Consider the following 22,600-nt stretch of genomic DNA (forward strand, 5'->3'; position numbering starts at 1 on the left):
AATCAGCGCATGCGCCTCCTTCTGTGACCTGAAGGCCCTCAAATAGTCCGCCGAGCGGCTTTGCAAATGGACAGAAATGGGCGGTGACAAGTTGATCTTGTCGAAGCGTCAAACTTCCTCGTGCTCTTCCTGAAAGCTCACTTTCAGGCAGGACCATGACGGTGGCTCATTTGAGTCAAACATCTCAACAGGTAAGTCATTGGTTTTATTCACATTACATTTTTAAATTGGCGCTGCAAAAATTACATTCCTTCGCAGAGCCTCTCCCAGGTGAAGAACAAGTGGACCACTGCTATACCAAATGTTGAAAATGGTGTATTTGAAAATGGATCCAGGAAGGAAGGAAGGCAAGATGTTGGCATAGCTGTTGTGTTTGAAAACCTGCTATGCCAACAACTTGCCGTCTTTCCCGTCCAGAATCACCAAAGCAGCCTGACAGGACGATGTATGATGTGCAGTCACCAATGTATTTTCTGATGCTCTTTTGAAAATTCTAATGTGTATACAGTATCGTATAAATAAAAGAATTTGGATTCAAATGCGTGAATTGGCTTTACGCAGCACATATCCTATGCACACACACACACACACACACACAAGTGATCAAATAAAAAAATGTGTTATTAATGCGTTTAACTGTTGCATTTATACAATTCAAATCAATCTGGATATAAAATGTCGATTGACGTCAAATTGTGTGCTGGCCCTTTAAGAAATTGGAAACGCTGGGCACGTGATTCTTGTCACATGACAAGCCTCTTCCGCGTTTGCTACGGCGACTGGACCGTATCAAGGTGATCTGTTAAATAAATAAGTGTAAATTCTGCGAGGGTTGAGCTTGATATTAATTGTTAGTTGTAAAAAGTTTGTTGTTGGCTAAGTTGTGCGTTTATACACATAAAAAGGTTGATTTTAGCTGAGAGGATCGACACGAAAATGCACAGTCTGCGTGACAGAGAGAAAGGATGAGCGCTTTTATCTCAGTATGAAGTTATTTTCAACCACCTGAAAAATAAATCTGTCAATGAAAAGTGGGGTTTGTTTTAGTTTTGAAGGCAGGCACGTGTTAGCTTTCATTCTCGCCAATGACGTCGTATTTTTTCCATGTGATTTTGAGATGTCTTCTCTTTTACTTGAATGCACCACGAGCACAATCAAAGTGGAACTGAAGTAAGGGAGGAACAATAGTAACTTATTTTTAAACGTGTGTACGTGTATTTGTTATTTACTTTATAAAATAGGTTTTAGTCGATTCATTTGATTCATTTTTTTTGTCTTCCTATGTCTAAGGGCGTTGTTAATGTTCACATTTTGCGTAATGCGGCTTATTAATGAGTGTGTGTGTGTATAAACCGAGATTTTTTTGGAAGTGATGCCCATGCTTTATGATCCTCTGCCGACCTCTTGTGGCATCTATACGCAATTATAAACTCCTTATCTATGGATGTCAATTATTTATGGCAGGGCTGGGTCATGTGTTATTTTATTTTAACACGTCACGTGCATTGACTAGCGATGAACAGTGAAAACTTCACGCTGAGCGAGAAGATTGTGTCGGCGTCATACATCCGACAGGCGAGTGAAGCTCGCCGCGGCCACGAACAGCTCATCAGGCAACTGCTGGAGCAGGTATGGTCATCATTTGCGACGCCCGCCCCCCCCCCCCCCCCCACCCGTCTTCTCTCGTCTCATCTCGCGGCTTTCATTCCTTTACAGAGAAAGTGTCCAGAGGAAGGATGGAGCGAGGCCACCATCGAGCTCTTCTTGAACGAGCTGGCCGTCATGGACAGCAACAACTTTCTAGGCAATTGCGGTGTGGGTGAACGGGAAGGCCGTGTGGCATCCAACATGGTGGCAAGACGACATTACAGGTCACGCGTTACGCTACTTGCAAACATTCTTTAAGCTAAGTGAAGCTCGTAGTGTTAACAAGCCGCCGTTGTTGTTTTTAACACGCAGGTTGATCCACGGCATTGGCCGCTCAGGTGACATCGCGGCCATTCAGCCAAAAGCTGCCGGGTCCAGTCTGCTGAATAAGCTGACCAACTCGCTCGTGCTGGACATTCTAAAGATGGCAGGTGCGTGACGCTCAGTGGAAAAACATTTGGTACACATGTATTAAAGATCGACTATCCGAACCCCACAACAAAGGGTTTGAAGCAAACAACAAAATAATTGTGTACTGTGATATATATTTTTTAATTTTACTTTATTTTATTACAGCAAGTGCAAAGGGCTCTATTGCATAAAATAAACCATTTAAGGACCGTCCAAGACCGCTGAACAGCAAACAGACATGAAATCCAAGAATTCAATTTGAGCTTGAAATAAACTAACTCAAAATGTTATTATTTGAGGTACTATGTTTGTCTTGCAAACCATTCCAAATCCACTAAACAAATATAGTATATTCTTAAATATTTATTCTGTAATGGATGTGTAAATGCTAATCCTAAAATTTAAAACTACCATAGATGCATATGTGCAGTGATGCGCATTTTTGTGAATTTTGTGTGTGTGTGTGTGTGTGTGTGTCTGTAAAATGTTATTTATTTATTTATTATTTATTTTTGCCTCCGGCACACCCATGACCTTCGTGAGGATATAGTGGTTCCAATAATGGATGGATGGATTTGTTTATTTTTCAGTTTTTTTCTGGAATTGTTTTTCCACATTTATGCCCTGTTTTTTTTGGGGGGGGGGGTGCTACACTGAATCTTTATTTTACATTTTTGGAAAATTAATCGGGGCCACATAGAGTGTGGTCAGTGGCCGCATAGGTACCATTTGCCCATCCCTGCCCTCGAATGACCTGTTTATTTAAATCGTTTAATAAACTTCAATTCCACAACATCAGCATTTAATATTTTAACAGATGATCTCAATTCCTTGTTCCACACTTGAACATGGTAAATAAAAAGGAATAAAGTCGTACACCTGCTGCTCATAAGCTTCTGCTTACTTTTGGCCCGTTATCGGCCCTTACCCCAGCTTTCAGTACAATTCAACGATTCAGTCAGTAGCCATTTGACTTGTTTCCGACAGGCGTGAGGAGCGTGAAGAGCTGCTTCGTGGTGCCCATGGCGACCGGCATGAGCCTGACTCTGTGCTTCCTGACGCTGCGCCAACGGCGGCCAAAGGCCCGCTACATCATCTGGCCACGCATCGACCAGAAGTCCTGCTTCAAGGCCATGATCACAGCAGGTGACTTCGCTCGCCGGGAGACCTCACCCTTACGTCCGCCTGCGTGCGCTCAAACCTCTTCGTGCGCGTTCGTGTCGCTCGCAGGCTTCGTGCCCGTCGTGGTGGAGAACGTGCTGGAGGGCGACGAGTTGCGGACAGACGTGGACGCCGCGGAGCGCAAAATCTGCGAGCTGGGAGCCGAGAGCGTCCTGTGCGTCCATTCCACGACGTCGTGCTTTGCGCCACGAGTGCCCGACAGGTAAGCCGACCACTTCACTCAGTCTTCAGTCGAATGGAAAGACTGCGTTGTCATTGTGTGATACAAAAACATCAACGTTGGGATGCAACTTCAATTTTGGGTTAGACAATTAAAGAGAGGCGTGGCTTACAGCCCACAGTGACATTAAGTTATGTAGGAGGAGCTTTTTATTGCAATTGTTTTCCTTTGTTCCATCTTTGTTCATGTTGATAGGTTGGAGGAGTTGGCCACCCTGTGTGCAAAATATGACATCCCCCACATAGTCAACAATGCATACGGAGTTCAGTCATCCAAGTGCATGCACCTCATCCAGCAGGTATGTACGTCATCCGTCACACATGTGAGCTCCGCCGATGTATTCATATCTGTTTTTTGGGGTTTATCCCACAGGGGGCCCGTGTCGGACGAATCGACGCCTTTGTCCAAAGCTTGGATAAGAATTTCATGCTACCAGTTGGGGGCGCCGTAATCGCCGGTTTTGAGGAAGCCTTCGTACAGGAGATAAGCAAGACTTACCCAGGTCGAGTAAGCACGTTGTCACACAGGCTGCTGTGAATGTTTTGTTTGTTTGTTTATTTTAGTCTGTTTTGTTTTTGGTCTTGGGTGACTTTGGCAAAGGAATCTCAAATACATGATAAAACATCTGAGAAAGGCCCGGTAATTGAATGCTAACAAAAGCATTTGTATGTCTTATACCGCCCCCAGGTGGGCAAGGAGGGCATACCAGACGGAGCAACATTTTAATTGATACAGTGCGACAAAAAACGCTTTCATTCTTTTTAATGCAGTTTAACGATGTCATTATTGTTTTGTTTGTCCAGGCCGAGCATCTGCGTCGCCATCCCTCGACCTCCTCATCACGCTTCTCACACTAGGAGCCAGCGGCTATAAGAAACTCCTGTCCGAAAGGAAGGTAAGATGGAAAGAAGAAAAAAAAGTGCAACGTTGCTAATGAACTGTGAATCCGAATCCCGAAAATGTCATCCATGGATCAAGGAAATTTTTATTCCGGTGACCCGATGCCATCAAGGCTCACTAATGCTGCCTCTTGCCCCGCATTGTGCATAAATAATGAGGCAAACTCCCCTCGTGGTTTTAAATGGCATCATCCCTGAGATGAGAGGCTCTCAAAAATCAGTTTTCGGTCGATTTTTCAAATGGGTGCACGCTGGAAGGATCGCTTGGAAAGCAATAAAGGCAGAGAAAAGATAGTGGTGCTATTTCTAGTTCTTAGTCCTGCCTTTTTTCTTTTTTTTTTTTGTGAACCATGCTCCTTGCGGCCCGTGTGCAGTTTGTGTTTCCTTGCAGGAGATTTACGCACTCCTGGCCGAAGAATTGAAAAAGTTGGCGTCGGCCCACGGCGAGCGATTGCTTCACACCCCCCATAACCCCATTTCGCTTGGTGAGCACGCCATCGACGGCGCCGCACCTCCGAACGCGCTTCCCCTGCTGTTAAATGTTCACTTTGTGTTTTTTGGGTGCGGCAGCCATGTCGCTGGATGAGCTGCGGGCCGACTGCGACCAGGCGCCGACTCAGCTGGGCGCCATGCTGTTCACTCGCCAAGTTTCAGGAGCCAGGTATGAACCGCACCCTCAAGCCTGTTTGTCCTGGCGGGATACGTTCCACACTTAAAAATTAAACACAGTAGCGAGAAACTATATATATAAAAAAAAAAAAATAGTGGAATAATGAAATTGTCGAGATGTGCAACAATTATACAATTACAATTCTAATGATCAAATTGTGTTATTATGTTATGATGACTTCAAGATGGCGGCGCGAGAGTGGCTGCCTTTGCAGCAGCTCCTATACTTTTTGTTCTTCTACTCTCTTCCTTTCATAACTTTGCTGCTGTAAATTGGGATTTCTCCATTGTGAGACGAATAAAGGTTTTCTCATTCTCATTAAATAATAGACAACTCTGATTTCAGCCACTCAACAGTAAATATTGTTCGACTTATGTCGACTTCACTCGAGGCAGGCCGATCGACTTCATGTTGAATAAAAATCCAACTTTCAAATATCTGCTTTAGTAAAGGGTGATCAACGTTTTTGCCGATTTTCTGAGTAACAGGTTTATTATTGTGAACGAAAACTCACAAAGTAACTAAAAATTGAAAAAAAATTCTCAATGAAATAAACTAAGTATGAAAATGCCTTAAAAAAACACAAGCTAATTGCAGCAAAAACGTCCTTTGTTTTTCGTCTTTGTCAATTAATATGTTAATTCATAGTTGACCTTTGGGAGTTCATTTTGACTACAGTTAATTTAGTTTAATCTTACACTTGACAAATACTCCATATATATTGTTTTTTAACTAAAGCTAATTCTAAAACTAAACCAAAATGTATCAAGTTTGCGAAAAATCAAACCAAACAAATCTGCAACGTGAATTAATCAAATAAGTTCAAATCAAAATCCAAAATAATCATCACCCTCAAGGCACCAAATTACCGTGAACACGCATGGAGCCAAACAATCGGCGAGACAGTGAGTAATTTTCACCTATTGTGGGAAAGCGTGCAAATGAGTCGATGCTTTTGCATTGTTGAAAAAAAAAGTGAGATGAAAGTGCGAAATTAGCGGGATGGCATAAGATAATTAGACTTCCCTCTCGCTCCAATAACATTAGATTGCGTCTTCGCTTGCCAGCCCGCTCCCTCGGCTGCTTGGTTTTTCCTTGCAGCGAGCTGAAGAATTTCTGCCAGTTGACGCACGGCTGCAGAATTGTAATGAGGTTCTTTTGAGGCTTCTTTGCTCTTCGCAGTTATCGATTGCACACGCAATGGATGACTAATTTATCAAGTTTCGTACATTCATCCAGCATAGCAATAAACGCCAGCAAAACGGAATCGAGCTCGCTCGTGTCATGATTGGCGGGTGGCTGTTTTGCAGGGTGGTCGCGCTGGGCAAGGAGCAGAGCATCGGCGGGCACACCTTTCGAGGGTTCATGTCGCACTCCGAGTCCTACCCGTGCCCGTACATCAATGCGGCAGCCGCCGTGGGCATCACCCGTGATGACGTGGCGCTCTGCGTCAAAAGGCTGGACAAGTGCCTGAAGACGCTGCGCAAGGAGGCAAAGCCGCTTCAAAGTAGTTCTCTGCTGCCGTCGCCAAATTCAAGTTAAATCCAAATATCCACAAATGTATATTTTTATGCTATAAAATTATGGTAAAAAGGATGTCGTAAAACCTTCATCCTTATAGATTAAATTATCTGTAAAGTGAACATAATTCTTGTACATTTGACAGACCGCATAGAGTGTTGTAAACAACCTCCCTAGGATGAATTTTTTTTTTTTTAATTGTCAAGTATGTACTGTAAAATGTATCATGTCTGATGTGTTTGGGGAAAAATCACTGAATTCACTGTAGACTCTTTAAATAACAATTACATAATTCCTACTCGATCTCGTGGTCATGATGATTGTGGTACCATAATAATATTTGTCCAAGAATAGATCCTTGTGGAACTCCGTGGCGAACATGCTTTGTTTTCAGAACCCTCACTTGGAAAAATCAGGGATGTTTTACCATTTTGGAACAGGAATGGGGGTGGGGGCCTTTTCATAACCAAACTTGGGTTGGAATTTGGTTATACGATTCAACCTATTACAACTTTACAACTATTTATTTTGTTCAGAAATGCAAGCATGCATTTTCTTTTTCTTTCTTTCTTTTTTTTACTGCCATTAAAAGCCACTCGTTAAAAGTGCTCATGATGTGTTTGTTTTCTGCTTCTGCGACGCCGTTGGTGTCTTTTGAAAACTCTTACATTTTTAACAAGGTCGACCTAATAAGACATGTCTGATTGGGGTTGTTGTCCATCATGCTGCAGTTTGTTTTGTCTTTATGCGGTGATGGGGGCGGAGGATGAGGGGGCGCGGGGGGTTCTGAATTGTAGCCGCTGAGAAACGCGCGTTCGGGGTTTATTGCCGCTCCGTTATTTGCTGTCGTGATGTTGTCAGTGTTGCGGCGCTTGCTTGTTTAAGCAGGACAAGGATTTATTTAATAAATAATGAAAGTGGCCGGTGGGGGTGGGGAGGGTGCTGCCGCTGATTCGCTGCCGTCCGGTGCTGCGTCGCGTGGTGCAGGGTGGAAACGCGCCATCCAGCCAGCCTGCCTGCCCGCCCGGTTCCGTTCCGAGTGCCTCATGCAAGCCCAGTAGAAGCAGCAGCAGGGATGCCGCCGATGGGAGCCTTTTGGGTTTTGCTTTGCGTGTGCCTGTGCGGCAGCCTGGCGAAGAAGCCTGCCCGCTGCCCTTCAACTTGCAGCTGCTCTAAGGAGTCCATCATTTGCGTGGGATCCTCTTCTGTCCCCAGGACGAGCACCGGCGACATCATTTCTTTGTAAGTACTCGCCGGCCTCCAAGCCCCCCCCCCCCCCCACCCCCAGCCAGCTAGTTGACGCAGTCGCAAGATACGAATGTAAGTCGGGCGAATAAACGTTTTCAGAAGACTGAGTTGTAATTTTGCATCAACCAAATAATAGTCTACATGTTTCCGTGTTGACACATGATGTTTTGTTGTGCTTGCAGGAGCATCGTCAATGGCACTTTCTCAGAGGTCAAAGAGGCGATGTTCTCGCACATGCCGTCACTCCAGCTGCTGTAAGAGCTACTCTTATTTTCATCAACCAGGCACGTGCCCAAACATTTTGGGGCAGGTGCTTCATCCCCAAAAATGGGCACCCGTTGTCAAAATGATACAATTAAGAGGGAAAAAAAACGTTTGTTTTTTTTTTACACAATCAACACAGTCACTCATGAAGGCGGTGAAGAGAACCGACGGTGAATATGAAAAGACTACGCAACTCTGTTCAAATAGCACGTCCGTGTGACAAACAAAAATGAGATAAAAATTAAATGATTTTAAAACTTTTTACCCCACTATTATCCTGTAGAATGTAAAACTTTAATTGAAAAAAAATATGTATTCGAAATGAGAATGGAGTGGAAAATCAGTTTCAGGAAGAAAAAAAACGAGCTGCAGAAGGGAGACTTTTTTCGGCAAGAGCTTTAGCACCATCTAGTGGCAATGTGTGCACATGCCGACTAAAATCAAGACATTCATCATAAGGGTTTGGTGTGGATTATTTGGGGAACTGTGGAGCTCGAGGTTGTTTTGTAGCTTGTGCATGAAAGTCACACATAGATTGATGACCTAATAAAAACTATTAGAAAGCTTTTAGAAGCTTCTAACACCTCTGCAATTATTGCAAGCATAGTGGGACAAGTCTTTGGCTTGCCACCAAGAGCCATCACTCTCCCTACCTAAGTGCTGCTGCCAGTGTGTGACGACAGCATCCACGGCACGTTTCGAAATGAAGTTTGCCCCCCCCCCCCGTCCTTTCAGCCTTTCACATGCGTCTGTCCTTTGTTTTATTCCAGGCTTCTCAATTCCAACTCTCTTACCACCATAAGGGATGATGCCTTCTCTGGCCTTCCACATCTCGAATACCTGTAAGTGTGTCGCAGGAAATGAAGGTTGGGTAAACAGACTGAGCAAGTTGTTGTTCTTGGACAGGTTTATTGAGAGCAACAAAATCGAGACCGTCTCCAAATATGCCTTCCGAGGACTCCGGGACCTCACCCACTTGTATGTTCCTCGCTTTACATCTGGCTCTTACCAAAAGAACTGACGGCAGAGAAGATTTTTATCGATTGTTGTGTTTGGTTGTCCGGCTGTTTTTGCGGCCTTAGGTCTTTAGCAAACAACAAGATCAAGGCGCTGCCTCGGGATCTCTTCAGCGAGCTGGAGTCGCTCATCGAACTGTAAGTTTGGCAATACGCGGTTTTTTTTTGCTTTTGTGGTAGTCAAAAACGTCAGCGGTCATCTTCCACAGCGACCTGCGTGGCAACATCTTGCAGTGCGACTGCCGAGCCAAGTGGCTGATGACGTGGTTGCGGAACACCAACGCCACCGTGTCCGACGTGTCGTGCGCCGGGCCGGAGGACCTCAAGGACCGCCGCCTCAATGACATGAGCTTGCAAAACGAGTGCGTCTCAACGGGTGAGAAACGACAACACACAAACCTGCGCCACGCCACGTCCAGAAACAATATTTAGCTCATAACACGATCAAAGAACGCTTGAATAATAAATGAAATCCATCAAACTCACAGGAGAAGCTTATTTTAGTATAAGATTACGCTGTTATTCAAACGGATAATGTGGGGAAAAAAATATACATTCGGCATCTGTTATCGCTATATCTTTTGATGGCGGTGCGGGCACCCGCAGCGGCTCCTCTTGTTGTCTGTTGTCTGTTTAAGAGGGAGGAAATTTCATCTGTGGTGTGGCACATTTGACAATAAAGTTGTAATTGACTTGACTTGAGAGAGATCGCTACGGACACATTTTCCAGGAGTCAAATTTTGCTTCCTCTGACAAACCAGTCAGAGGACGGAAAAATGCTGACGTTACTGTGGTGCGGCCAGTTAGCCCCATGAGGCTAATTTATTTAAAGAAACAGTTTCATTGCTAATCTTTTTTACAAGTATGTGCCCTCGGCCAGGACTGCAAATTTATGTTCAACGTCATAGCATTTGGAAATACTGTGTTGTAGCCTCGCTAAGGCTATCACAAGTGAGCTCTCTTGTAACACTGGCAGTTTTTACATCTTTGAAACTAAACAGAGAGCTAATTTGGAACAAAAAAAAAGGATACCTGCATTGCAATGCATACTGCGCAGAGTGAGATGAAGCACAAGTATCCGGAGAAAGGCGGCAAAATGACATTGCTTCGAAATGGAAGCTGTCGGTTGGTGCATGACTCAGCATTGACGATGAGAATTCCCTTTGGCAGATTTCATCCTGCATCAAAGCGTGAGCTCAGAATCCCTGTCCGTCGACACGTTCGGCTACAAGAACGACGTCTTCGTGGCGGTCGCCGCTCCCGGCGTGGAGAGCTGCATGGTCCTCCAGTGGGATCACATTGAAATGAACTTCAGAACTTATGATAACATCACGGGTACGCTTGTCCTCCAATTCATGGCAGTCCTCGGGTTTTCCGCGGGTCATTAAAAAAGCATTATGGGCCATTGAATGGATTTCGGTCAAAATTAAGGCCATAAATGGCATTTAAAAAGCAGCCAATGTCGGTTAGCAGTTAGCACCCAGCAACCTAGCTGGGTGGACCCGGCAACCTAGCTGGGTGCTAACATTAAAAAGCAGTCAATGTCGGTTAGCAGTTAGCACCCAGCTAGCTTGCTACAGCACCTAAAGGGGTCTACAGGGGCACTCCCGGACCCATTTGAGAGCCAAGAGCCGAGTTTTTGCCAGACTTCCAAGTCACTTGCTCTTTAAACTTGAGGTGTATTCTATTCAGCAACTCGTGTAACATAGATAGCTCGTGTAACATCGGCGCACGAACGACAGCACGCATCAGTATGAAACTTAACTACCAGTAAGTAAGCTAAATAAGGGCATACAATGGAAAAGGAGTGACTATAACTCAATTTGGCAATCATAAATCTGATCTGCGATTGGCTGGCAACCGGTTCAGGGTCTACCCCGCCGACTGCCCGAAGGCAGCTGGGAAAGTTTCCAGCACGCCTGGGACCCTTGTGAGGGCACGCGGATTAGAAAATGGATGGATGGATGGATGGATAATTCTGCAGTGATCCCAAAAACAAGGAAATCCCACCTCGGCGAGCCGCAGTGGACTTTTGGACTCTAGCTGGTCTGGTTTCACATCTTTCTTTCAGGTCAGTCCATCGTGGGATGCAAGTCGGTGGTGATCGAGGACCAGGTATTCGTCATCGTGGCTCAGCTCTTTGGCGGCTCACACATCTACAAGTTCGACGAGGACCAAAGCACCTTCACCAAATTCCAGGACATCGAAGTGTCCAAGATCTCCAAGCCCAACGACATCGAGGTCTTTCAGATCGGCTCAGATCGCTTCTTCGTGATCGCCGACAGCTCCAAAGCGGGCCTGTCCACCCTCTACAAGTGGAACGACAACGGTTTTTATTCCTACCAGTCCCTTCACGAGTGGTACCGCGACACGGACGCCGAGTACCTCGACTTGGACGGGAAAGCACACCTGTTGTTGGCGAGCCGCTCGCAGGTTCCCGTCATCTACCAGTGGAGCCGCACCAACCGCAAGTTTGTCCTTCAGGGCGAGATTCCCGACACGGAGGACGTGGTGGCGGTCAAGCACTTCCGCATCAAGGGCGAGCTCTACCTGGCCGTCACGCGTTACATCGGAGACTCCAAAGTGCTGCACTGGGGCGCCAAGCAGTTCTCGGAGATCCAGGCGCTACCGTCGCGCGGCGCCATGATCCTGCAGCCGTTCTCTTTCAAAGAGCGCCACTATCTGGCCCTGGGAAGCGACTACACCTTCTCGCAGATCCTCCTGTGGGATGAGCAGCAGAGCGCGTTTGAGCGCTTCAAGGAGGTCTACATCCAGGCGCCGCGATCCTTCACCCCCGTGTCCACAGACCGACGGGACTTCATCTTTACGTCCAGCTTCAAGGGCAGCACGCAGATCTGGGAGCACGTCATCGTCGACTTGAGCTCGTGAGTCCCTGCGCCGTGTTGCCGGGCTCGGACAATCCAAAGTCTTCCGCAAAATGAGGAGCGACGTGTCGGGATTTGGCTCGCAAATGGGTGCGATTTGTTTTTTCAGAAAGTTTCCAGTAAATCTCAGAGAAGTTCCGTGTCAATTTCCAGGACGTTAAGATGGGGAACTCAGACTGAAGCCTTAATAGGAATATTTTTATTTTCTCTGAAACAGACATTCTATGACGGCATTTCAAAAGATTTACTTGCAACTAGCATTTGATTGAACAATTAATTACACTGGGGAACCCGCAAATTTTAAGTGGAGATTGCTTTATGTGTCCCTAAATGTATTTTTGATGCTGATTTGAAAAATGTCTGGACTTTTTTTTCTCTGGCACATCAGGTTTTTGAAATACTCATTATTTGTTTGACGTGTAAAAGCTTGCGGCAGACGGATTTTTACCACGCATTTAATTTACAGCTATGATATTTCAGAAAAACATTCTACCCCTTTCTTAACCTAATATTACTAAATATATTATTATTATTTTACTATGAACACTTGATGTGCTAGAGGAAAAAAAGAGCAAATTCTGAATTAGCACAAAAAAATCATAATCTAGACAATTACTTGCATCAAATTTAGCAAAGAATTGCTCATTTCACCGTAGCAAAATCATGAACGAAAAAGCACCACCCCCCCATCCAAAAATCAATGAAAAAAAATAAATCACCTCTCCCTTCCCAAAATTCCAAATCAGGTTTTCTCCATTCTTTTACACCAAGCACCACCAAAAATGTTCCACTAAAATATATTGCACATCAGTAAAATACAAACTGTACCTCTGTAAAAGCAAGCAGTATGATATGAAATGCAAATGTCTTGTACTTAAAGTTAAATACAACAGAACAGAAATTAACAAATGTAGTGTGCCGGATTAAACGCATACCTCATGCCGGTGTGGCAGGTAGCACGGTTTGAACATTTCATTCATAGATTCTTTGCGCATCACTCGAGGCAGCACGCCTGCTTTATTCCCCAGTCTCGAAATCATCTGTGCATGTGACGTCGGAATGCACGTTGCATGTCGGGGGCGTGCGCTCCATCGCCTGCACTAAGCATAATCAGCTGTACTCAAATGACATTTTGCTCTTTTAGTCACAATTATGCTAGGAGCTAAACTTCCAAGTTTGTAAATTCCTGCTTTATTGCCATGAATCCCCCCATGGAAAGTTTCAAATGTTCCAGTTCCCCGATGGAGAGTTTAACTTCTATCCATGTAAAATTAACCTGGAATTTTTCACTGCACCCTCTCAAATTTTCACCAAATGTTGAGGTGTGATTGAAAAAAAAATAAATAAAAAGGAAAAGACCATTTGTGAGCTCCATGCCGTCGGGTGGAAGCCCGCGTGCTAACGTCCCGTTTGTTGCCTTCTCAACACGTTGCCGTCGTGAACGGGCGTCGCAGCCCGTTGCTTCTCCTCTGCATGTCTTGAAGCACAAACCTTCAATGATGGTCATCCATTACGGTCAAGATGCCACACCGCTAACAATGTTTCAAATGGGGGAGGGGGACAAGGCAACGCTCATCCAACACCAAATGAGACATGAGACATGTTTCTGAATGACACATTTGTACTCAAAAAAAAAAAAAAAAAAAAACCGCAGACGACAAGCCTGGCCCTCCAAAATGGATCTCAACAGCTTTGCGTAAGGACGTCAACCTGTTTCAGCAGTTTGTCAGAGCATGAAAGCAAATATTTGAAGCAAAAGATGTTAGAAACGTCATGAATATCCATCCAAGCTTTCCGAATGTCAACATAATAAAAGCCAACATTGCAAGCTGGGCTCGACTATTACTTCTCCGTGCTTTCGATTTGGGACGGGAGGACTCAATGGCTGTTTTGCAGCTTGACCCTAAACTATTATTACGAATAGTAGGCTTAAAGAAATAAACCAATAGATTGTATTGTATGGCATTTAAGATGACCCGTTCTTAGCACTGTGTTAAAAAATAGGACATGTATAAGAAAGTGTTTTAAAAATGTGTCGTGTTAAACGTGTGTACAGTGAGGTATAGTAAGGTTAAAAAAAGACCATGCAAAGTAAAGCATTAAAAAGGCAAAAAATGTTACTTTTTTTAATAAGGAAAACTAGCAATCTCTAATATTTCACTTGATAAAAATGTAGCCTAATGACATAATTAAATAGAATGTAAATAATGAAACTGATTTAATGCTGCAATCCAGTTCAGTGTGCCGCTCCTTCTAGTGTCCCCCGGCTTGACCACCGGGAGGCATTGCTGTTATAAGAGTTATCCAGAAACAAACGAAGAAGAAGGCTACTCATTCTTTTTCGTTGCGGTTTTAAGAATAGATGTCCGCGAGTCCTGTCGTATTCTACATGTGTTGCTTCTAAACCTCCGATGATCAATGCTAACCGTTAGCATGTCAATGGTGTTTAGCATTGCGTTAGCATAAAAGCTAAGTTAGGCTGACGTGGTTTTTTTCAAAACACAAGGTGAACTTCTATCCTTGTTAGTTTTGTTTAGTTCTAGAATCAGCTTCAGCCGGGAGCGGCGTGAACCATCTTGAAGCCACTTTTTTTTTTCTTTTTTTTTGCAAGAATCGCTCACTATCGGCCGGCCAAACTCTGCTGCTTGTTGTCAAGTGTAAAAAGTTCACAGGCACCATCACAGCGCTCAGCACTCGAACGTGAGCCGCCGACGCGTACTTTGCTGTCCCGACACGCTCGCTGGCTCAGTCGGTGGCATCCACCGCGTTGACGTTGCTGTCCAGTTGGTGTCGAAAAGACATCCTGGCTTTGGAGGAGAAATAGACGTGGGAGCCCCGAACGAGGCCGTCGCTGGAGGCCACGCGGAGATTCCTCTCCTCTTTGTGGGTGACAGCAAATAGTCGAGTTTAGCCCAAAGGCTGCGATTCGGTCGTCAGATGTGCATCTCACCTGCCGCTGTGGGGAAGCCTTTGTTTTTGCAACGCTCTTTGCAGTGTCTGTAGAAGGGGAAACACTGCAGCATCTTCACACCCATGATGCTAAACTGTCAAGGAAAGACCACAGGGCCGGTAAAATCATTTTAGACCAGTCAGAAAACGCTATGGTGAAAAGAATTATTCCACCGATTTCTAATCCACCTTCAGATGACGACACGTCAGTTCACGATCGATACAGAAATCGACGTATGACATCACCTGCCAGGTGAGTTGTCGAGTTTTTATTTTCTGCCTTGCTTCAATCCCCTCACAGAATCTTTTTGACCCAATATGGAGCAGTCTCAATTCCTCACATGGGCTTGTTGGCATTTTTACCAACCGCCGTCTTGGATGATGACACTTGGAAGCTTCGTACGTTATGTCCGGCGTCCCCGCTCATTTTATTTTGTTCGCTCGATGGGATGTTGGAAATGGATCTTCCGCGTTGAGTTAAAACAGTGTTGCTTTACTTATTACTTGACAATAAAAGTAACTTAGTTTGCTTACCGGTTGATTCAGTTTTAAAGGAACAAAATTAATTTATAAAGGAACAAAATTAATTTACAGATTATGAGCTACAGATGCCAACAACCCCGCGTAATTTAAAATTGACAACCACTTTCCAGCCAGTACTTAATTGGAAGAATTCTTTACATTGACGTCTAAGAATGTTTTTTTAACATAAAATAACCGTTTTTGACTTAACATACTGTAAGTCATTTGGGGAAAAAAATGAGTCTATGGATTTCACTTCACATAAATACAGTATGGTCTTTTGGCCTGACATATTCACTGTTCATGTTGTCATTGCAACCTTAACATTTAAAATATATACTGTTTGTAGATGAAAAGATTACTTTTAGGGGCCTCGTGCACTCACAGCCTTGTGGGTTGTTCTCTTTAAGCTTGAATTGAAATTGATACAGTGGATCACAGTATTCTGCTGACTCATTTGCAGCACTTGGTGGGCATTGGCGGCAGTGCTCTTGAGTGGTTTAGGTCCTATTTAGCTGACAGAACCTTCTGTGTCAGCCTTGGCTGCTCTGAGTCACGCACTGCTCCCCTGTCATGTGGTGTTCTACAGGGCTCAATTCTGGGGCCTCTGCTGTTCTCGCTGTATCTGCTCCCATTGGGTTCCATCTTAAGGAAACATGGTATTCCCTTCCACTGCTATGCAGATGACTGCCAGATCTATGTCCCACTGAGCAAGAAAGACGCCTTCTCATTAAGGCCACTCCTATCCTGTCTGGAAGAAATCAAAACCTGGATGGCACAAAATGTCTTGAGATTCAATGAAAAGAAGACAGAGGTGATATTGTTTGGTCCCAGTGGCCCTTGTACATTCCATCCTGTAGACTTGGGCCCCCTGTCTCCTTATCTTAAGTCAACAGTCTCAAACTTGGGCCTTAAACTGGACAGTGATTTCAAACTCGATCGGCAAATTGGTGCCGTTGTTAAATCCAGCTTCTTTCACCTTAGACAGCTGGCCAAAATAAAACCTCTCCTCTCACGTGAACACTTTGAGACAGTAATTCATGCCTTTGTCACATCCCGGCTCGATTACTGCAATGCCCTTTACTTTGGAGTCAGCCAGTCCTCCATTAAGCGCCTTCAGCTGGTCCAGAATGCAGCTGCTCGCCTCTTGACTGGTACTCGTAAGAGGGAGCACATAACTCCTACTCTGGCATCCCTTCACTGGCTCCCCATTCATTTTAGAGTTATTTTCAAGATCCTCTTATTTGTTTTCAAATCTCTGAATAATCTCGCGCCACCTTACCTCTCTGAGCTCATCCGCCCCTACACACCTGCCCGGCGCCTCAGGTCTGTGGACCAGACTTTATTAGAAGTACCAAGAACTAAACTGAGGCTCAGAGGGGATCGAGCCTTTTCTGTTGCTGGTCCCTCTCTCTGGAATGACCTCCCACTGAACATTCGGCAAGCCTCCTCGCTGCCCATCTTCAAAACCCTCCTCAAAACTCACTTGTATTCTTTGGCATTCGACTCAGCATGACTTAGATTTGTTCTTGGTTTTACTGTTTGGTGCTTTCTACCGCCTTTATTACAGATTTGTCTTACTGTTTATTGTGCATGTTAAATTGCTCCATCTACAGCACTTTGTATGCAGCGATGGCTGTTTGAAAGTGCTCTATAAATACTGTTGACTTGACTTGACTTGACTTGAATGTGCTACGATACTTTTTTTTATGGACTGGTAGTGTTTTTGAAACTATATAACACTTTGTCAACAGCAAAGAGTTTGCAACGTACCGTAATATTTTATTTAGCTGACACAAACATATTGTAAAAATGGATGTACTGGAGTTACTACATCATTTGACAATCATCTGCAGTACTCGAAGTAGGTAGGACAGCTGGTATTGTTTATGACTTTTTTATGACCAGATTGTCCATATTGTCCATTGACCTTTTTTTTTTCCATCCTTGCATGCGTATTTTGACTTTTACAATTCATGCCTGTCTGTACTAAAAATTCTAATTGCTTTCACTCTTGGTCCGTTTTTTAAAAACAGTGGTAAAGAGCTGCATTGTAGTGTTCTTTTTGTCAATCTTGTGCAATGTCAACCTAAGCAGTGCGGGATTCCAAATTCAGATTAGCAAATTAGGTCACATTGCAGAAACAGGCAAAGGCCGAATGAGCGGGTGGGAGACCTGGCCTATTTACAACCGTGGGTCAAAACGCAGCTTGCCACACTTTTCCCTTTCCTTCGAATGTTCCGGGTCAGGTCAAACGATTGCGACCGGAGTCGCGGCACTTGCTCATCTGTCCGTTTGCACCCAAAAGACATGAAGTCTTTTCTCACTTTTGATCGATGCAAATACGCCGCTGACACAGACTGCCTTCTTTCTTGCAGGTGGCAGCTGCGCGGACGTGAGCGACGTCATACGGCCATCACCCGTTCGATCGCATGTTTTGATGGTCCGCATGCAAAGACTTCCTCTTGTCAACGGTAAACTAAACCCCGCCAAGCATGAGGCGTTGAAGAGTGGCACACACCACACGTGTGTCATCAACCAGGTTGAGGACAGCGCTGTGTTCTCTTCAAATCATTTTCACGAAACAAAAACTAGCCGCAATCCGAAATCATCACAGTGGATTTTGCAAAGCACCCACCTGACTCCAAGAGGACTGCTGAGGAAGCGGGATGAGGTGCGAGCCAACAATGGAAAGCTTCCTTGTGTTCCCTGCACTCACCGAGTGAACTTTAAATAGCTCCCCCCCAGCAGTGTAGGACACGCCTGCTTTCTTTTTTTTTCCTCCCCCTCTCTGACTCTTCTTCTCGCCGCCCTTCAAGCTTTTGCCTTCATCACATAGTGACTGAGGTTCGTCCAGTACTTAGCCCGATCCTTTTTCTTTCTGAAGCGCTCATTTGTTACAGCAGTCTTATTATGCGTTTAAATCCAATCAACCGTGAATGTTTTCCCAAACCAAATGACTACTGAGACGTTTACAAAGCTTCATTGTCAACATTGATGACATCACGGGGGCCACCCGGCATCAAATATGAAGGACGGCTGTTAAAAGACAATCTGGCTAGTCTGTGAATCAATCTTTGGAACATCCACGCAAAATCTCCTCGGTTCTCCATTTTAAGCCACTTCAAATCAAAATGGCAGACTTGCTGTGGTGTCTTAAGGCTTTTTTTTTTTTTTGTCAGTGAAAGTGGCTTTGGAGGTTTTGTTTTCCAAAAGCTCCTCAGCTTTGTGATGCTGATCGCAAATGTATATTTTCACCACTTGCAAAAATGTGGCTTAATAAAGCTGATTGATAAAATAGTGCTCATTGGCAGTGCTAAGATACTGTAGCTAAAGGAAAGGGGCAACAGTGAAAGTTGCTTTTGATGGCTTCTGAATGTCTAAAACCCGCTAGGTTTGTGTGCCCTTCATGATTTAGCACTTCCTGTCTTGGCCAAAACCAAGATGACACATTGACCACATGCTTCCAAATGTTGGTTAATAAATGCGAAAAGCAAGTAAAAGTGCAACCATCTGGTTAAAAATGGAACAAACAAGTGAAGCACACAACAAGGATTCCGGCTGATTCCTGCTAGCGGGAAAACAGGAGCGCAGAGCCAGAAGGCCCAGCCAACTCGTTACGTCATTCTTGTACTTATGCCCGCCCGTCCGTTCCCGAGCCAGCAAGTATTTCACTTGTCCTTTTTAGACTATATTTACACTTGAAGGTTACAAAGCTCACAATTGCCAGCAAGCCACCGTGCGACAACAAAAGCTTAAAGGCTTAACCTGCACCACCACCTCCTCCTCCTCCTTCTCCTCGTCACAACGCGAACCTTTGACCCTGTCTGAACAACAACAATCCTATTAGACGCGGAATAAGACGTGTAATCACATACGAGACGCATACCTGTCAACTTTTCGGAGCGTCAACCTGTATAAACTACCAAAAAAATCCTTATAAAGAGCAAAAAATCCTTATAACATACCAAAGCATTTTATATGTCATAATAACGCCAGAAAAAAACCCACGAAATTTTCAATGATATTTATTGTAGATCTCCATAATACAATGTCTGGTTAATTTCTAATCATCATTCTACTTAGTGGCATTACTTAAGTTACCGGAAATGAAAGCATTCGAGTAGACTAGCACCATTCTGGGCAAAAGCAAACGGAACTACCTGTTTGGGGAAAAAAAAAAAAAAAAACGGAAATTTTCAGAATCCGTATGATTTGTGCGATACGGCCATATACGTAAGATTCACCACAAAATCCGTATGAACTATGGCCTAAACCGTATGAGTTGACAGGTATGGAGACGTGTCTGGCCGCGATCTAGCCGCGATTCATCATGTTTGAACCTTTTCCGCATTTTTAATTGGAAAACTGTGATTTGTTCATTTACATTTTTGACAATGGAACAAAACGATGACATGAAGTGCTTGAATGCCCACTTTTTCAATTTCAAGAGCTCTCCACACAAATTTGAGCCGGTGCTCTCCGGGCTTTCTCTTGATCAACAACAACTGTGCATTCTTATTTAGAAATGACTGCTGTTACATTACTCCTCCACTGGGTGCCGCTCTAACATATCTTGGAACAGATCTCTGAATGTGTTTGATTTAATATAAAGAGCTCAGGATGTGGCCATGTGGCAAGACTTTCCAAATGACAGTAATGTGTCCAAAAGCTGAACGCGCTTGGGATGGCCACTTCAATTTGAGGACAAGGCTGCAAGAATTGTTAAAAATCAGATTTCCGGGTTTCCCAGAGAAATATAGTTGTGTGTGTGCTACTCGGGGGAGCACTGCACCAAATGGTGGACAAATTTCAGTTGTAAATATTCAGCAATAAACACAAATGAAAGAGACAATACAAACACTGATGCCTTTTTGCTCTGATTGATATGAATTGTCCAAAAAAAAAAAAAAAAAGATGATGGCGGGTACTAGTTAGTCCTAAGGACAACACGTGTATTGAAAAACTAGCTCATCGGCGATGTGATTTATGAAAAAGAATTAAAACAGAAGATGAATAATATTTATTTACATTTATTTGAACTTAACATGCATTTCTCTTATGCTAAATATTTCAGATTTTGTTTAAAAAATAGGTTGTGGTCAACGAGAACATTTTTATTTAACCTGTCATTTAAAAAATAGGTAATTTTAGAGCTGTAATTTTAATACTGTGATATTTTTGCTCACTGTTATCATATCGCCAGTATTGAATTTTGGCCCCCCGCCTCGATGGTGGCCACTTGTTACATTCCTACAAAATGTACACAAAATGGAGTCAAAGTAGCTTTAGCTGCAGTATCACTGCTATAACGAGAGCTATAGTGAAGAAAATCCCGAATTGCTCAATGCGTGAGGATTTCCTTGCATCCCGGCAGCCGATTTCACAACCCGCTTTCATCCTGCGGGGGAGAAACCAGAGTTAGCTTGCGTGGGAAAATCTTGTCAGATGTTTGGCAGGAGGTTGCGGATCCTGATGGCTGGCCTACCTCCTTGCTCCCGCGACAGTCCCCGCAAATGCAGCCGAGGCAGCCGTTGACCACCTGAACGCCGCACAGCGCCAGTTGCAGCACGCTCATCGTCAGCAGGATGGAGAAGAGAACCACGTGCCACATCACCGCATTCTTGGGGTACTGGCAGACGTCCCACAAGGTCTGGTTCACCAAGTAACTCTCACTGCCCCTGGCAGGACGAGTCAGTTTCCCACGTTAGGTTTTGTGGTTCCCTCCCGAAGCATCAAATGCAACACGGCTGGTTTCAGTCAAATCCCGTTCAAAGAGCGTCTGCAATAGCTGCTTTGACGCACAGAAGGCAGACGGTGGCGGGAGAGGGCACTCACGTTCCGAGCTCCTCGAAGGGGTACGTCCAAATGTCTCCCCCCACGCGACACTTGGGTCCGATGGCCAGGCCGGCCGAGGCCACGCTGCAGCAGTAGATGGCGCCCACCAGACCGAAAGCCGACGAGAAGACCGAGTTCAACATCTGGCAGCGGTGAGATGAACCCCGGATGTTATCTGGATGCCACACCCCCCCGCCCTCATGTTTGCCTTTGCTATCTAATGGCAATCTAATCTCAACCACTCACCCGGCAGCGGTTGCCGCAGCAACCCTTTCCGCAGCAACCCTTGCCCCCGGCCCTGATAGCAGAGCAGCTCGGGCACAGCATCTGAAAACAGCGAAAATTGGGGGTGGGGGGGGTCAAAAAAGTCACCTGCGCCCCAAAAGGGTTCTCGCCAGGCATGTGATGAGGCCTTGGGCAGCGTTTGACGCCACACAATATTGGCACCTTCACCTTCGAAAAGTTCCTTTCAGTGCCAAGTCAGTGATAACTTTTCAAAAGTGTTTCGAGAAATGCTCATAACGTTGTTGGCCTGAGGCGGTTTCGTCACCCTGCCGACGAATCCCCAAAATAATGTCCGCGGTTGTCGAGTTACTCACAAAGAGGCCTCCTCCGATGAGACCCCCCATCAGCCACACCTGCAGGGAGATCTGATCATTTTCCAGGCGTTTACCGTCGGGGAAGAAGAGGAGCAGGTTGGCGATCATGCAGACGAAGGCCGAAGGCAGCAGGATCAGGCCCACCAGACGGGCGCACTTCCCCATACAACACATCCTGCCTTGCTTTCGACGGCTTTGCTGCCACAAGCTCGAGCGGCCAAAGAGGCGAGCAAACTGAGTGCGTCACTCGCTGAAAGTCAAACACGTCAAAGCGGAAGGAAGCAAGGCAGGGAACAAAGGCCACCAAGGGTGGATGTGCGCTTTTATTTTCCACCTCTGATAGGCTGCAGGTGATCATCGATTATCTCCCAGTCGACTCACGCCATTATTCGAGATGAATTGATCTTGTTTATGAGCTGCTTGGAATATTTCTGCGCGGCCTGTCGACGTTTGACTGGTGAGGCGCAGGGGGTGAAGGTGAAAGGCTCACTCGTGTTTTCATAGCACGCTCATGGCACGCTCCCTCCAGTGTTACCATTGAGACTCAAGGAGAGACAACTTGGTGTGATCTAGTGATGTGGAGTCATCTTAAAAAAACAAAACGAGTCCATTATTGTGTTGGTGTATTTTTCAGGATCAGATTAAGTGTCACGTTAATGATTTTTAATGTAACCTTTTTTTAACAAGCTTGAGGCTGATAACCGCTTTTTCAAGATTAATAAAATAATC

At 44.8% G+C, this 22,600-nt stretch overlaps 3 protein-coding genes and 1 long non-coding RNA gene across 9 annotated transcripts; 2 read left to right on the plus strand and 2 right to left on the minus strand.

Moving 5' to 3' along the window:
- Positions 1-77: 77 nt before the first annotated feature.
- Positions 78-7,158, plus strand: sepsecs (Sep (O-phosphoserine) tRNA:Sec (selenocysteine) tRNA synthase). 5 transcript variants are annotated; one of them, XM_086104873.1, is made up of 12 exons: positions 78-191; positions 1,514-1,629; positions 1,717-1,871; positions 1,960-2,078; positions 3,046-3,204; positions 3,289-3,442; positions 3,656-3,758; positions 3,833-3,962; positions 4,264-4,355; positions 4,751-4,844; positions 4,930-5,020; positions 6,340-7,158. In XM_086104873.1, the coding sequence occupies exons 2-12, from the start codon at positions 1,516-1,518 to the stop codon at positions 6,569-6,571; spliced, it is 1,443 nt and encodes a 480-aa protein (XP_085960999.1). In that variant the 5' UTR covers positions 78-191; positions 1,514-1,515; the 3' UTR covers positions 6,572-7,158. The 5 variants fall into 5 exon arrangements, with proteins under 5 accessions (XP_085960999.1, XP_085960997.1, XP_085960995.1 ...); XM_086104871.1 differs by lacking the exon at positions 78-191 and adding an exon at positions 599-794 and having other exon boundaries at positions 1,465-1,629; XM_086104869.1 differs by lacking the exon at positions 78-191 and adding an exon at positions 601-794.
- Positions 7,159-7,475: 317 nt separating this feature from the next.
- Positions 7,476-13,791, plus strand: lgi2a (leucine-rich repeat LGI family, member 2a). Its single transcript, XM_086104874.1, has 8 exons — positions 7,476-7,792; positions 7,981-8,052; positions 8,833-8,904; positions 8,969-9,040; positions 9,145-9,216; positions 9,288-9,454; positions 10,249-10,413; positions 11,150-13,791. The coding sequence occupies exons 1-8, from the start codon at positions 7,626-7,628 to the stop codon at positions 11,965-11,967; spliced, it is 1,605 nt and encodes a 534-aa protein (XP_085961000.1). The 5' UTR covers positions 7,476-7,625; the 3' UTR covers positions 11,968-13,791.
- Positions 12,141-18,277, minus strand: LOC147209172 (uncharacterized). Its single transcript, XR_015100185.1, has 2 exons — positions 18,073-18,277; positions 12,141-15,007 (listed from the first exon to the last, which is right to left on the minus strand). It is a non-coding gene; the product is annotated as an uncharacterized LOC147209172 (long non-coding RNA).
- A 2,165-nt stretch (positions 18,278-20,442) lies between these two features.
- On the minus strand, positions 20,443-22,336 carry tm4sf5 (transmembrane 4 L six family member 5). Of its 2 annotated transcripts, XM_086104879.1 has the most exons (6): positions 22,206-22,335; positions 21,872-22,121; positions 21,519-21,599; positions 21,273-21,415; positions 20,923-21,115; positions 20,443-20,835 (listed from the first exon to the last, which is right to left on the minus strand). In XM_086104879.1, exons 2-6 carry the CDS (start codon positions 22,043-22,045, stop codon positions 20,818-20,820), a joined length of 609 nt encoding a protein of 202 aa, XP_085961005.1. In that variant the 5' UTR covers positions 22,046-22,121; positions 22,206-22,335; the 3' UTR covers positions 20,443-20,817. The 2 variants fall into 2 exon arrangements, with proteins under 2 accessions (XP_085961005.1, XP_085961004.1); XM_086104878.1 differs by having other exon boundaries at positions 21,872-22,336.
- Positions 22,337-22,600: the final 264 nt, after the last annotated feature.

The sequence above is a fragment of the Hippocampus guttulatus genome, chromosome 2, assembly GCF_054856545.1.
Source record: "Hippocampus guttulatus isolate MCC_2025c chromosome 2, RoL_Hgut_1.0, whole genome shotgun sequence".
Taxonomy (NCBI): domain Eukaryota; kingdom Metazoa; phylum Chordata; class Actinopteri; order Syngnathiformes; family Syngnathidae; genus Hippocampus; species Hippocampus guttulatus.

Bases quoted from the DNA above. Each gene is read 5' to 3' on its own strand.
- sepsecs (XM_086104873.1), top strand. From the start codon at position 1,516: ATGAACAGTGAAAACTTCACGCTGAGCGAGAAGATTGTGTCGGCGTCA. The intron at 1,872-1,959 runs GTCACGCGTTAC...TTTAACACGCAG, and splicing joins GTGGCAAGACGACATTACAG to GTTGATCCACGGCATTGGCC. The intron at 4,356-4,750 runs GTAAGATGGAAA...GTTTCCTTGCAG, and splicing joins AACTCCTGTCCGAAAGGAAG to GAGATTTACGCACTCCTGGC.
- lgi2a (XM_086104874.1), top strand. From the start codon at position 7,626: ATGCCGCCGATGGGAGCCTTTTGGGTTTTGCTTTGCGTGTGCCTGTGC. The intron at 7,793-7,980 runs GTAAGTACTCGC...TTGTGCTTGCAG, and splicing joins ACCGGCGACATCATTTCTTT to GAGCATCGTCAATGGCACTT. The intron at 9,041-9,144 runs GTATGTTCCTCG...TTGCGGCCTTAG, and splicing joins CTCCGGGACCTCACCCACTT to GTCTTTAGCAAACAACAAGA.
- tm4sf5 (XM_086104878.1), bottom strand. From the start codon at position 22,045: ATGTGTTGTATGGGGAAGTGCGCCCGTCTGGTGGGCCTGATCCTGCTG. The intron at 21,600-21,871 runs GTGAGTAACTCG...CGCTGTTTTCAG, and splicing joins TCATCGGAGGAGGCCTCTTT to ATGCTGTGCCCGAGCTGCTC. The intron at 21,116-21,272 runs GTGAGTGCCCTC...TCGTCCTGCCAG, and splicing joins CCCTTCGAGGAGCTCGGAAC to GGGCAGTGAGAGTTACTTGG.